The 12,446-nt window shown below is 51.5% G+C and overlaps 1 protein-coding gene across 1 annotated transcript; it reads left to right on the plus strand.

Annotated features, from left to right (window-relative positions):
• The first annotated feature begins 2,123 nt into the window (after positions 1 to 2,123).
• Positions 2,124 to 7,313, plus strand: NKX1-1 (NK1 homeobox 1). Its single transcript, XM_057409822.1, has 3 exons — positions 2,124 to 2,817; positions 6,489 to 6,691; positions 6,767 to 7,313. Exons 1-3 carry the CDS (start codon positions 2,355 to 2,357, stop codon positions 7,292 to 7,294), a joined length of 1,194 nt encoding a protein of 397 aa, XP_057265805.1. The 5' UTR covers positions 2,124 to 2,354; the 3' UTR covers positions 7,295 to 7,313.
• Positions 7,314 to 12,446: the final 5,133 nt, after the last annotated feature.

Consider the following 12,446-nt stretch of genomic DNA (forward strand, 5'->3'; position numbering starts at 1 on the left):
CAATTGTGATTAGGAGCAATAGAACATCTTTATAACACTCGCTTTAAACCGCCAACAAACAAAAGGGCCAGGCTGCATGGGGATTCAGTCGGGATGGGGGGCGGCAGTGCCTCCCCCCCCCCCTTCGCCAGCATCCTTAATGCGCCACCGTACCCCGGGGTAGGGCGGATCTGTCGGTGCCCACAGGGCCGGTGGTGCCTGCGAGCACATCAGGGTGCCCAGGAGGTGCCTCTTTTTGTGGGTGCTCCCTGGGGATGTGGCTCCTTTTCCTCCAAGCCCCCAGGAATCTGCGCCAATGTCCCCGTCCGGGCGCTGTGCACACAGATTTAATTCTAATTAGGTTTGGGGGCTTATTTCCTACAATGTAGTGACAAGGGGGATAAAACCTATCCGTGCCGCCACCCCCAAAACACACATTCACTCCGAAAAGGGTACAAATGCAGGCGAGTGCCAGAGCCAAGTCATTGGTACCCACCAAAATTCTCATCCACTTTCCCTAAATAATATCCCAGAACTGCGGGCAGAAGTAACGGGAGGGGAAATTACCCTAAAGAAAAGAGAGGAGGGGAAGAGGAGCTGTTACAAACAAACAAACAAGCAGATAGGGGGGGACTTTCGTATGCACATGCAGATTAAAACTTCGTTCCTAGCAGCCCCGTCGGTAAGGTCAGGGAAAGGGGGAGAGGTAATTACCTACACATGATCAGAGATTATACATATACCATTTCAACCCGGGAGGTGATTTATAGTTTAAAGATAAAGCGTAATAAAGTCATAAAAGGGAAAGGACACTGTTGTGGTGTCTGATTAAAATCTAAGGGCTGGTGTATAATATATGAGCGGGGGCTGCTGTGGGCTCCGGCTCCACGGGACTCCCCTGGGCCCAGCCCGCTGATGGACTAATCATGTCCAAGCCCTACCAAAATTACAAGCTGATTGTTTTACCCATTATTTCTCCCAACTTTTAATTTCTGCTTTCTAAAGGATCATTGCCCGCGGTAATTGCAAAGGACCTGTCCTTGTATGTGTCACCAGCCTCAAAGACGGAAAAAAAAATCTCATTTTCCTTTTATGCTTTCTCTATTTTCCTACATCCCCCCCCCCCCCCCCCCCCCTTTTTTTTTTTCCTTTGGCAGCTAATTCAAACCGAGTAGCGACTGGAGCGTCCAAAATAAGAATGAAACGGATATGATCAAAGCACACACGGCTCTACTCGAAACGGAAGGAAATGAGGTCGGGGAAGAAATTCGGGGTTTATAATCCGCAGTTAACTTTTATTCCCATCTCCTAATTTCCCGTAACTAAACCCACTGTTAATAAGAGAGTATTTTTTTCCTCTCTTTACCCGAAAGAGGAAGTTGGGGCTGGTCATCGCTTTACTCCCGCATGGGAGGGAACAGACCTTTTCTCACAGTTACTCAGAATTTATTGATCGTGGTGTTTTCTCTTGTGCCGTTTAAACGTATTCATTTTCTTCTGGCACATACATTTGATATTTAATTGTAATTAATTAGCTAAGGAGGAGAGCGAGAGAGGCGAGGGGGGGGGAGGGAATTCTCAGACTCCAGCCCCGCTCCAACGGGTAACCCTCAATTCCATCATTTTCTCCTTTTGTTCTAATTAAATAAAACCAGAGGGGAAGGGAAACAGGTGCTGGGTGCTGACACTTCTGCACCCCCCATACACACACACATATAATCCCCTTTGGATCATCTAACTCCGCTATTAGGGACGGGAGACCTTAAATTCCCATTTTCTACGTATAATATCTTCTTTATATTGATCCCGCAATTATTTAAAAGAAAGCGTCATCTCCTCCCACTTCTCCAAATAAGGCTATTTAGATGCTTTCCAGATGAGTGGAGGTGTGCTGAAACAGAGCTGACAGCCAAGTATATCACCGCCACCACCATCCTTCACCCGCTCTCCCTCTCTGCCCCCCTCCCCCGGCGCACACTTTCACCGTGTCTCTCCTCCAGTGATGAAGATTACAGACTATTACAGGCGAGGGATTAATTTGTAGCCAATTACAACCCAGTGCTAAATATGAATGCATAAATAAGATACAGCCTCGCGCCTGTGTGTACGTGTGAGCGGTGGGGGGGTAGCCTGGTGAGGATGATGAGAAGGAAGAAGGAGCAGCTGAGCGGAGGCTCTGAGCAGAGCATCACCCTGTGACTCCCGGCGGCTCCGGCCGGCTGGACCCCGGGAGCCCGGAGCCCGAGCGGGGCCGGGGAGGAGTTTCCAGCTCAACTTCGCCGGAGGAAAGCGGAGGGGGGCCGAGCAAGGAAGGGGGGGGTGGGGGGGGGGGGGGGGGGGGGAAGTTGCAGCCGAGAGGGGCTCTGCAAAGAGACATGAATGTGAGCAGAGACAAGGTCGGTGACATCTCCATCCCGGCAGCGGCAGCCGCGGCGGTGACAGCGGCCGGCATCGCCGGGGAGTCCTGCGGCTTGCACGGGGAAGGCATGGACAGCCATGGGGAGCAGCGGCTCTCGGCCGGCGGCGAGCTGCCGCTCTACTCCTGCCCTGGGAACCGGGACAGGCAAGGGGACAGCCAAAGCAACACTCCCGGACAAGAGGGGGCAGTGGCCGCACTGCCTGCGGTGCACAGAACCACCTCCTTCTCCGTGCTCGACATCCTGGACCCTAACAAGTTCAACAGCAAACGGAGGCACTGCGCGGGCTTGTACAAATCGGTGGGGACCGAGTTCACGCTGGGGGCAGAGGATAAGCCCGAGGACTCAGGGACGGAGCTGGCCGAGCAAAAGGTTCTCGCCGAAGACTTCGAGACGTGCAAGAAGCCCGCAGGCCTGATAAGTAAGTGGGGCTGGGGACTCGGAGTCCCCCCGGGACTGGGGTTGCGCCCAGCTGTCAGAGGAAGGGGTTTGCATGCTTCTTATTCCCCTCTTCCTCCCCTGGCATCCTTGGGGGCAGCCGGCTCTCGGCGCAGTGCGAACGCTCCCCGCGCTGCTGCTACTTGGTGTAAAGAGGTGGAAAAACTGCGTTTGATGGGGGAGCGGATCGGCCGGGCTCCGCTCCCTGAGAGCTGAGCAGGGACACCCCGGCTCTTCGCCCTGTGCACCCCTGCAGCGGCAGGATCAGTCCCGGGGGCCGGGCCGGGTGGGAAGGGGAGTGATCCCTCCGTCCTCATCCTCCTGGGAAAAGGCAGCCCGGGATGCGAGCTCTGGCTCAGGGAAACTCGAAAGCGGCTCGTGGAGCTGAGGCTTTAGGGGACGCGAAACCCGGCCCCGGGGAGGCGAAATCCTCTCCCCGTGTCCCCGCTGTCCCCAGGCACCCAGGACATTCGCGTCTCTCCCCGCCTGGCTCCAGCGCCGCTGCCCCGGTCTCTCCCTCCCTCCCTCGTTCCCCGTTGCTCTGGGCGACAGATTCAATTTTCTCTCTCCCCTTGGCTTTTTTAGGACAAATCAGACTAATTGTGACAAAATGCTGGTTATCTCTGGAAAAACAATTAAATTCCTTCGATTACATTTAAGGTAAAATGTGCTTAGCAGCGTAAAGAGGCTGGATAATGGGAGAAATCGCCCCAGAGTGGCATGTAGGACTGCCTGGATCGATATCCTATTATCGAATTGTGCATATCTCTTTCAAGCACCTTGCAAACTCTTCCCTAACATCTAAATTATAGGGTCAAAATTCGGATAATTACTCGATTAAAACCTATTACACTTATTAGGGCTCGCTATTGATCGGGAATTGCATTCGACCCAAGCTCCAGATTGCTTTTTTTTTTTTTTTCCTGGTCCAAATATCCCAACTTTCTCACCTCTAAACACGGCGATTGTGGGAATAGCGGAGGGTTTCCGGGAAAAGACGGTAGTTGTGGAAAAATATCTATAGCTACTCTGTGTCCTGAGAAGGGAGAGAGAAGCCGGCGAGTAGCGGGGGAATAACTTCTTGGATTGGGAAAAATAAATTCCCTGTGCCCGGGACGGGAAAGGAAAACTCGGAGCTTCCTAATCCCGCCATAGCACGGTTCGTTTAATTAAAATTAGGCGGGGAATAAGGTCTGGAATCTCCATCCCGAGATGGAGATTTTCTAATCCTCATTTTCTCATCTCTAAAGCAAAAGCGAGAACGGGGCAGTAACAGAACTCGAAGGCGATTTTTAACGGCAGAGCGTGGCTGGGGTAATTATTCGTCTAAACTCATCTGACTTTTTGTCATACTAAATAGATCTGGGCGATCAGAAAGACTGACGAGGGCAGCCTATCGCTAATCTCACACTTTTATCTCCAGACAAGCAGAGAAATGTATTTCTCTCCCCCCTCTTAAAACAAATCTATTCGAAGGCACCACGGCTCGGGGTGCTTCGTCTGCGGACATTGCGCCCTTGGGTGCTACGGCCTTGGTGTGGCAACGGCCACGAATAGAGCTGGGACTGCTCGAAAATCACGACAATTAATTCCTCTCTTTCCCCATCGTCATTAACACTCGCTCAAACAGTGATTTTATTTAGGTGAAGTGCTCCGAAAAGTAGCGCCTGCACCAGGCAAAACCTGAGGCTCGCCGGCATAAGGGAAGTTCGGAGAGGGTTTGCCACTCACCGCTCCTCAAACTCGTTTAATGTGACAAAGCAACGCTTAAAACTCCGTTTAAAAATAACATTTAACGTTTTCCAGAAGCAAAATCTCAAATCCAGCGTCTATCCCAGTCGCGGTTGTATTCGCGCTGCTATGCTCTTGTTTAAAGAATGTTTTAGTGGAGGTTCGGGTGGGATTTCGTGGAGTTTATTGGGGAAAAAAAATAGACTGGCACACGAGCTGTTCTTTGCCTGCTCGAGGTGAGTGGGAGCGACGTGTCGGCTCTATCCCATGCGTGGAGATCCACTCACTTCTTAGGAATTGTTGGTGCAGGAATTGGGCAGCGCCGTTCCCGGGATGTGCTACAGGTTGCGGGTGGCAGCGTGTCGGGCCGGGGAAGCTGCCGGCGCTGAACTGAAAGCTGCCAAGGGCTCCGCATGGACCCCCAGTTATCCAGGGATATTTTATGATGGGATATTTACCGGGTGAAAGGGATTGCATACAACTTCTCTGCCCCTTTCTCTCCTAGCTAGCAAGGCATACCCGGTGTTAGCCAAAATCAACTCGTTGAACAAAATGCACTTTTTAAAAACACCCCTAATCGCAGAATCACAGAATGCTTTGGGTTGGAATAGACCTTAAAGGTCGTCTTGTTCCGGTATCCTGCCACAGGCAGGGCCACCTTCCACTAGACAAGGTTGTTCATACGGGCTTTAGGGTGTTGGTATTAGGGCACTGACCACGTTTGAGGTGAGGGCTCAGGATTTTGAGGATTAAAAATAACCGAATTACGCTGGGGTAAGGGTGGCAAATGAGCGATTCAGTTTCTATTTCGCTACCTCGGTTAACCAAGTTAAAGTGGCCCTTCATGGGGGCTTGCCGGGGGTGCTTCCCCGTTGTAGGTGCGAGTGGAGGGAGGTTTAGGGTGTCTGAAACCTAAAAAAGAGAAAGGATTATATTGGGTTTATAAAGGATTACATTGATGGGCTCCCTCCGTGTCCCCGCAATCTCGGCCCAGCAGCGTGGGGATTTGCATCCCGGTTCCCCCAGAGGAGCCCTGGTGGGGTCAGGAGCCGCCGGCTCTCTGGAAACGGCGATCCGCTTCCAGGCTTCACGGTGACAGAATGGTCAGCAGGAGTCCAACAGCCTTAAATATCGGATAATTACCCTGTTCTCCAATGGAGACTCGTTAATTGGAGCCTAATATAAACCCAAATAAATTAAATGACCGTTAACTAGTTTGTACGTTACACAAAATGAGTTTAATTAAGTTTGTATCTGCTCTGCTAATCAATACAAGAATTTACTCCACTTTAATACTTCCATCTCAGGAGGTGACAAGAGGTCAAACCAGGCGGAGGAAGGGTTAAAAATGCCAGAGTAAAAACCAGTAAATCTCCCATGGATGCAGACATTTCTGTCACTAAAATTGCTAAAAGTGATGTGACATTTTTGCTGCCCGCTTCCAAAACGCTGCTCGGCCCGAGCGGGGACTTCTCCCGGCCGCAGCTCCGGGGATCCCCCATTGCCTTCCCGAAGGCCTTCCCGGCCTTTGAGGTCCATGCCCTGCCCTGGCCACGTCTCCTGCCAGCTCCTGCCCAAGATGAGTGGCTCGGAAGGGGCAGCGCTGGCAAAGTCCCCCCGGGCTGCGCAGTCCTTTCCCAGCTGCAGCCCTCGGAACGGCTCCGAGCCCTGTCCCGGCTGTTTCCGAGCCCCTGTACAGCGCAGCCGGATGAACGGCCGCGCAGCAGAGGGTTGCCCGGCCCGGCCGCATCCCCACGGCTTGTCCCGGTGCGGCGAGCACCGCGGCCCTGCTTCCCGAGCATCCCTGTCCCAATAACAGCGGGGTACCGTCGGTTGGGGTCACTCCACCGGGAGGCAGAGGACGGTGGGGACCGCGGTCGGGACCGGGCGGTGAGTCCTAACCGCAGCTCTCATTGCCCGCAGAGGACGGCGACCTCTACAAGGCCGACGAGTGCGACCTCGACTACAGCAGCCGGCCGAGCCGCAGCCCCGACAGCGAGCTGCCGGACGACGAGGAGCTGTGCAGCGAGGAGAGCGGCAGCACCAGCAGCAGCACCAGCAGCTCGGCGGCACCCGGCGAGGCCGACGCGGGCCACCTCCACGCCGAGGCGGGCGAGGCAGGCGGCGTCCCCCCGCCTCCACCACCGCCACCGCCGCCCCCTCCGCCCCAGCAGCCGGCAGCGGGTCCCGGCGGGACGCAGCAGAGCCAAGCGACCAAGCCCAAGAGGAAGCGGACGGGCTCGGACTCCAAGTCGGGGAAGCCCCGTCGGGCGCGGACAGCTTTCACCTACGAGCAGCTGGTGGCGCTGGAGAACAAATTCAAGTCCACGCGGTACCTGTCGGTGTGCGAGCGCCTCAACCTGGCGCTGTCCCTCAGCCTCACCGAGACGCAGGTCAAGATCTGGTTCCAGAACCGCCGCACCAAGTGGAAGAAGCAGAACCCGGGGGCCGACACCAGCGCTCCGACGGGCGGCGGCGGGGCGGGCGGTGGGGCGGGCGGAGGGCTGGGCGGTGGGGCGCTGCCCGGCGGGCTCAGCCCGCTCAGCCACTCGCCGCCCATGGGCAACCCGCTCTCCATGCACGGGCCCGGTGGCTACGCCGGACACCCCGCGGGCGGGCTGGTGTGCGCCGCGCAACTGCCCTTCCTGCCCAGCCCCGCCGTCCTCTCGCCCTTCGTCCTGGGCTCGCAGACTTACGGAGCTCCGGCCTTCTACACCCCGCACCTATAAGCCCGACGACGCTTGATCCTTCTCCTCTCCTCCATCCTTCTCTCGGCCATCCCGTCTCCGAGCGGCTTTTCCCTCCGTTCCCGAAAGGTGAAACCAACGGCAGCCCGGAACCGAGGGCGGAGGGGAAGGGGCTCCCCCCCGGGGCTGCTCCACCGGCCGCAGTCGTTTCTACGACCCTTTTTGTACACGGTGTGTCCGGACTGTGCTTCTGAGGGGAAGGGGAGGAAGAGGAGGAAGTGGAAAACCTCCCTTTCCCGTGTACATACACGTAGATGTAAATCCTCGTTACCTGTATTTTTATTTTCCCCGTCCCTCGTTGCTATGTGAGTTTGATTATTTTTATTATTATTATTTATTAATTATTCTTCGTTTTTATTCTGGTCTGGCCACTCGTAAAAGACTTCGAACACAAAAAGGTTACGTACCCATTTGACTCTCAGGGTAAACCAGACCTATCGGTCCTGTCCCTCGGCTCCCCCCCCCCCCCCACTCCCCAACTTCCCCACCCGTGACGTCACAGTGACGACAGTTGGGTTTTACATACGTCATTCTTCAGCGAAAGTCGGACCCGGGGAGGGGGCGGCGGGGTTGGTTTTTTCGTTGATCGTTTTTGTATATTTCTGGTTGTTACAACAAAAAAGAAATGATAAAAGAAGAAGTTTTAACTTTATAATTAATGTATAAGGGAATCGTGAGCAAGAGATGACCTGGAAGCACTTTGTTTGCTAAACACTTTAAATCAATCAATAAACTTGAAGGAAACGGCCGCTTCCGTGGTGGCGAGTCCCTGGGTTTCGGCTGGTTTGTTTAAGACAACTTGCCTCTGGCAAAGCCCGCTACAGATGTTTGAGTCCTTTTTTCGTTCCGTTTATTTCATATCCGCAAATGAGCTTTATTCTAATACCCCAAGAAAGGTCTTTCCCTTCTTAGTTCCCTTATTCGCATTGTCTTAACTGGCTTTGCCGATCGCTGGTGTGCAATATTAAGAACAACAAAAAATACATCGTTTTTGCCTCGTGAGAGAATCCGAGCTTTCCCGTGTTCCCGCAGCCGCGGAGGCCGGGATTTGGGATTTCTGTACATTTAATAAACCGGCTCTTTCATTCCGATTCTGCCACTTTAAGAATAAAATGGTCTTTCCGTCGCCTTTCCGCTGGTTTTAAACTAGAACCAAAGCCGCCCTTTTTGAATCCTTTCCTTACTTAATTATCTTTTTTCTCTTAACTTCAAAGAAAAAGTCTATCACGGCTGTGAGCATCCCGAATGAGCTGCTTCTCTAGGGACCTTTTATCCCGTTTCCACACTTCCTCCGTGATCTCAAAAATCACGCCGGGGAAGAGCGAGCTCTCTTTCCACTAGTTCTTAGGTTTGGGGTGTGCGTGTCTTTTGAGGGTTTTTTCCCTTTCCCTCCCTATTTCCTCCCGCCTTCTCCCCCAGCCCAGGAATTTGCCGACTGCCTTCCCAGGGGTGATTTTAAGAAACTGGCCTTTTACGGACCGATTTTGGGGAGCAAAGAGAGGGGATGAGCGTTTCGCATCCCCCATCCGCACCCGCTCCTCGCATCGCCGACCCCGGTGCCGGGGTGCGGGGTACCGGGGCTCCGCTCTCCCTCAGTTCCCTCCTCCTGGTCCCCTTTCTTCTGCCCCCGGCCTGGGCTGGCTGCGGGGCTCTGCGGGGAAGAGGCACCGCGTCCCGCACACCCGCTGCAGAGAGAAAGGAAGACCCAAAATCTTTCACCCTCCCGTAGAAACACCGTCTGCAGCCAGCGCTGCTGTTACAGGCAAGGGGCGAGAGGAGGTTCAGAGCCCCAGGGACGCGAGTTGCGATCGGCTGGGTGGGCGCCTGCGGGGAAGATGCGGGCAGCCCTGCTCCGTTCCGCGTATTCATCTCCTTTCACCTCGAAGCGTGCAAGCGCCAGAAGTCCCCGAGCAGACTCGTTTGTGTCTCTGAAAATGAGAACTTTCACGACAAAAAAAAAGGTTTTCAGGGAAAGTATTTACAAATGGCACCTGCAGTACAGCTCCGCGCAGCTTTCACTGGTAGGAAAAAAGCGGCTCCGCTGGGAAATGGATACTCAAGCGACTATTTCACACTGTAAAACTAAACCGTTGCTGACCAGGTTGGAGCTGGTGCTATGAGCAGCTGAACTCTTAGCTCAGATGGGACATGACCCAGTTTAATTAAGAGATAATTCAAACACCGGAGCTCAAAACAATTCCCTTCCAGGTGGAGAACAATTAAGCTCCAACAGGGAGCTGCTCGGAGATCCCGAGTAGATGATTTTCCTACTCCACGTCAGTTAGCATCCCACCGGTGAAACATGTTCTTGTATTATTACTCACAGCTGCTGGAGGAAGGAGTCAGCCTGGGATTTCCTAGTCATTAAACTCCAACAAGGCTTTTCACGTTTATAGCAGTGTGGAAAACAGAGCCACAGGTATCTGTCTCAGAGTAGTTTAGGAAGTTGTTGGTAATCCTGGCTCAAATGTCTCATCCAGAGGTCTGAACTCACAGAAGTCAAGAGCAAAACTGCAGAGCCTCAGCTCTTGTACATGTCCTTCCTGGTGTGCAGAGCATGCAGCAGCACAGAGCATGCCATATCCTCAAGTCCCAGATCCCAGGATACTGCCTGTATACAGAGGCTATTTAGAGCATCAGCACCACAGGGTGAACCCTCAGACGGTGCTCCTTGGTCCATGGTGTTGGACCAGGCTGCACGGTCGCAGACCTGGCATTAAGAAGCTTGATGGTATCAGCTGAGAAACACCCCTGGTCTGAGTGCTCAGCACCCATTGTGTGAAAGCCAAATGCTCTCACTGCCTGAAAGTCCTAGCTCAGACATCAATGCTCCTGCCTGTTGATGCTCTGGCTTTCTAAGAGAACAACACACGGATTGATGCAGCAAGCTGAGGTTGCCACACTAGATGGACACAGCCAGCCTCACAGCTCCCACACTGACATCCCGCCCACCCCCCAGCAAGGCCCAAAAGCTGATTCCCATGTAGTACCTACCTGATGTACCCACTACACTACACCGCACACAATGCTCTCTGCTCCTGCATAGGGTACCTGGGGGGATGCAGCATGTTTTCAGTGAGTGATCAGTAGGAAACAGAGACCCTGGTACAGCATAAGCAGAACCTACTGTCTGAGGGGAAGACAAGCAGGACGTGTTTGCTCTGATTCATCCTGTGAGTTAATTATTATTTTTTATATTACTTTACTATTTATTCATAACCTTCAGTGTTAGGGGATTCAGAATGCAGAACACATTCAAGAGAACACTTTACAAAGCATTTGCCAGAGGACAAATTCTCACTGCAGATACACGGAGGAGTACATTCAGAGTCTGAATCAGTGTTTTCAAGTGAAGTCTTTGGCACGTACCAAAGAAAATCTGGGGCATCAGCATATTTTGAACTAATTCTCACAAAGTCGATGTTAAATCCAAGGGCGCGAGTTTGTATTAGTGAGAAATGATTCCGGATATTAACTGCATCTTAGCATTGTTCACCATATGAATAAATGAGGTAAAAAGAGATGGAAACTTCTGTGCCTCTTTTACTTCACATATTTTAAGTTACACTGAAGTTCACATTCACTGAATAGACAACAATAAATACGTCTTATAATTGCTTATGCAAAACAGTCAATGATGTTACACCAGATCATTGCAAACTAGCGTTCTATATTATCACCCCCACTCATGCATTTCTTGGAGTTATCTCCAGTTGAGCAGGAATGTAGATTTAGTGAGTTACTTTCTTAGATGAATTCTTTAGGGTTTTCTCACATGTATTGCAGACCTGTTTCAGACTGAACTCACACTCACGTTACCTGTTTCTATTCTTACACTACATGAGCAAAGCGTTACAAATAAAGTTTTGTCTGCATGAACTCCAATCCATTTCCCCAAAATACAACTTGCCCTTAGTCTTCTATGTTGGCAAATACCCATTAGCTCCTTTATTACATGTATAAAATTGTTCTGCTCAAACAGAGGTGTATTTAAACTCTCAAAGGAACATTATCTTACAATGTCTGAGCAGTTTTGGTCTTCAGGTTCTGTCTCAAAGAATAAGGAAGCAAAGACAGTAGTCATAAAGCCCTTCTTAAGAGCAAATACAACACTTACAAAGATTTGCCAGACTCTGTGACATAAACCAAGGCATAGATTGGAGTGGACACTGAAGCTGAAGGGGACAGGCAAAGTAAACAAATGGTATCCTAAGTAGTTGGGATCACAAAGTAAGTTTACATAAACCGTATTCTTCTCTATCTGGTGCCTTCCCCCCCCCCTTTCTGCCTATACTGTACTATTCCACACACTCACATGACACAGATGTCTCTGGTGAATGACAGCTGTCACAGTGAAATAACCCTGACAGTAAGAGCTCTTCCTGTTTTCCTGATGCTGTCTGGCAGAGAGGTGGATTCATCATACAGAATAAGCTTCAAATCAGCTTGGGAAGTTATCACAGCCTCAGAAACCCAGTGCTGCAAAGTCTGCAGTGCCCATTCAGAAGTCCTGGGGATGCTGGAAATCCTATGGATTGACAGGGAAACATCAAGGACACAGAGGGCAACTCATGTTCAGGACCCAAAAGTCTGGCCAAGCAGGGTCAGGCAATACCTGTAGATGATTTACTAATTTAATCTCATTACATGACAAATCTCCATCTGGCTAAAACTAGCTCATTCCCTGCAAAGTGCAAGACCTTTTAAAACACATCCTTTGTATTTTCTTCTCTGTAATGTCACAAACCAGAAACATTTTACGGTGACAGTAAAGGATGACACCACAGCAAAGAGCTGCAAGTCACAGAATATGTGGGATGATCATAGAATCATAGAACAGTTTGGGTTGGAAGGGATCTTCAAAGTTCATCTAGTCCACCCCCCCTGCAATGAGCAGGGATATTTGCACATCACCACATGATGATGATGGACAGAGATTCACTCCCTTCAGTGAACAGCTGCTTTTTCAGAAGAAGGAAAATAAATCCACTATCCTTAGTACAAATATCTCCATTGTTGCTCATTTTCTTTCCTATTATTTCCCACAAACCACACACAATTTGCCCTGCACGTAAAAGGATTCTTTCCTGTCTTTCCACCCATAACATAGGTAGGATGACCACCTTTATTTCCC

The sequence above is a fragment of the Pezoporus wallicus genome, unplaced genomic scaffold (genome assembly GCF_028554395.1).
Source record: "Pezoporus wallicus isolate ANWC-B61680 ecotype Strahan unplaced genomic scaffold, APGP_CSIRO_Pwel_v1 contig_8512, whole genome shotgun sequence".
Taxonomy (NCBI): domain Eukaryota; kingdom Metazoa; phylum Chordata; class Aves; order Psittaciformes; family Psittacidae; genus Pezoporus; species Pezoporus wallicus.

Coding starts and splice junctions, on each gene's coding strand:
- NKX1-1 (XM_057409822.1), top strand. CDS start 2,355: ATGAATGTGAGCAGAGACAAGGTCGGTGACATCTCCATCCCGGCAGCG. Junction 2,818..6,488: donor GAAGCCCGCAGGCCTGATAA/GTAAGTGGGGCT, acceptor CATTGCCCGCAG/AGGACGGCGACCTCTACAAG. Junction 6,692..6,766: donor AGGCGGGCGAGGCAGGCGGC/GTCCCCCCGCCT, acceptor GGCGGGACGCAG/CAGAGCCAAGCGACCAAGCC.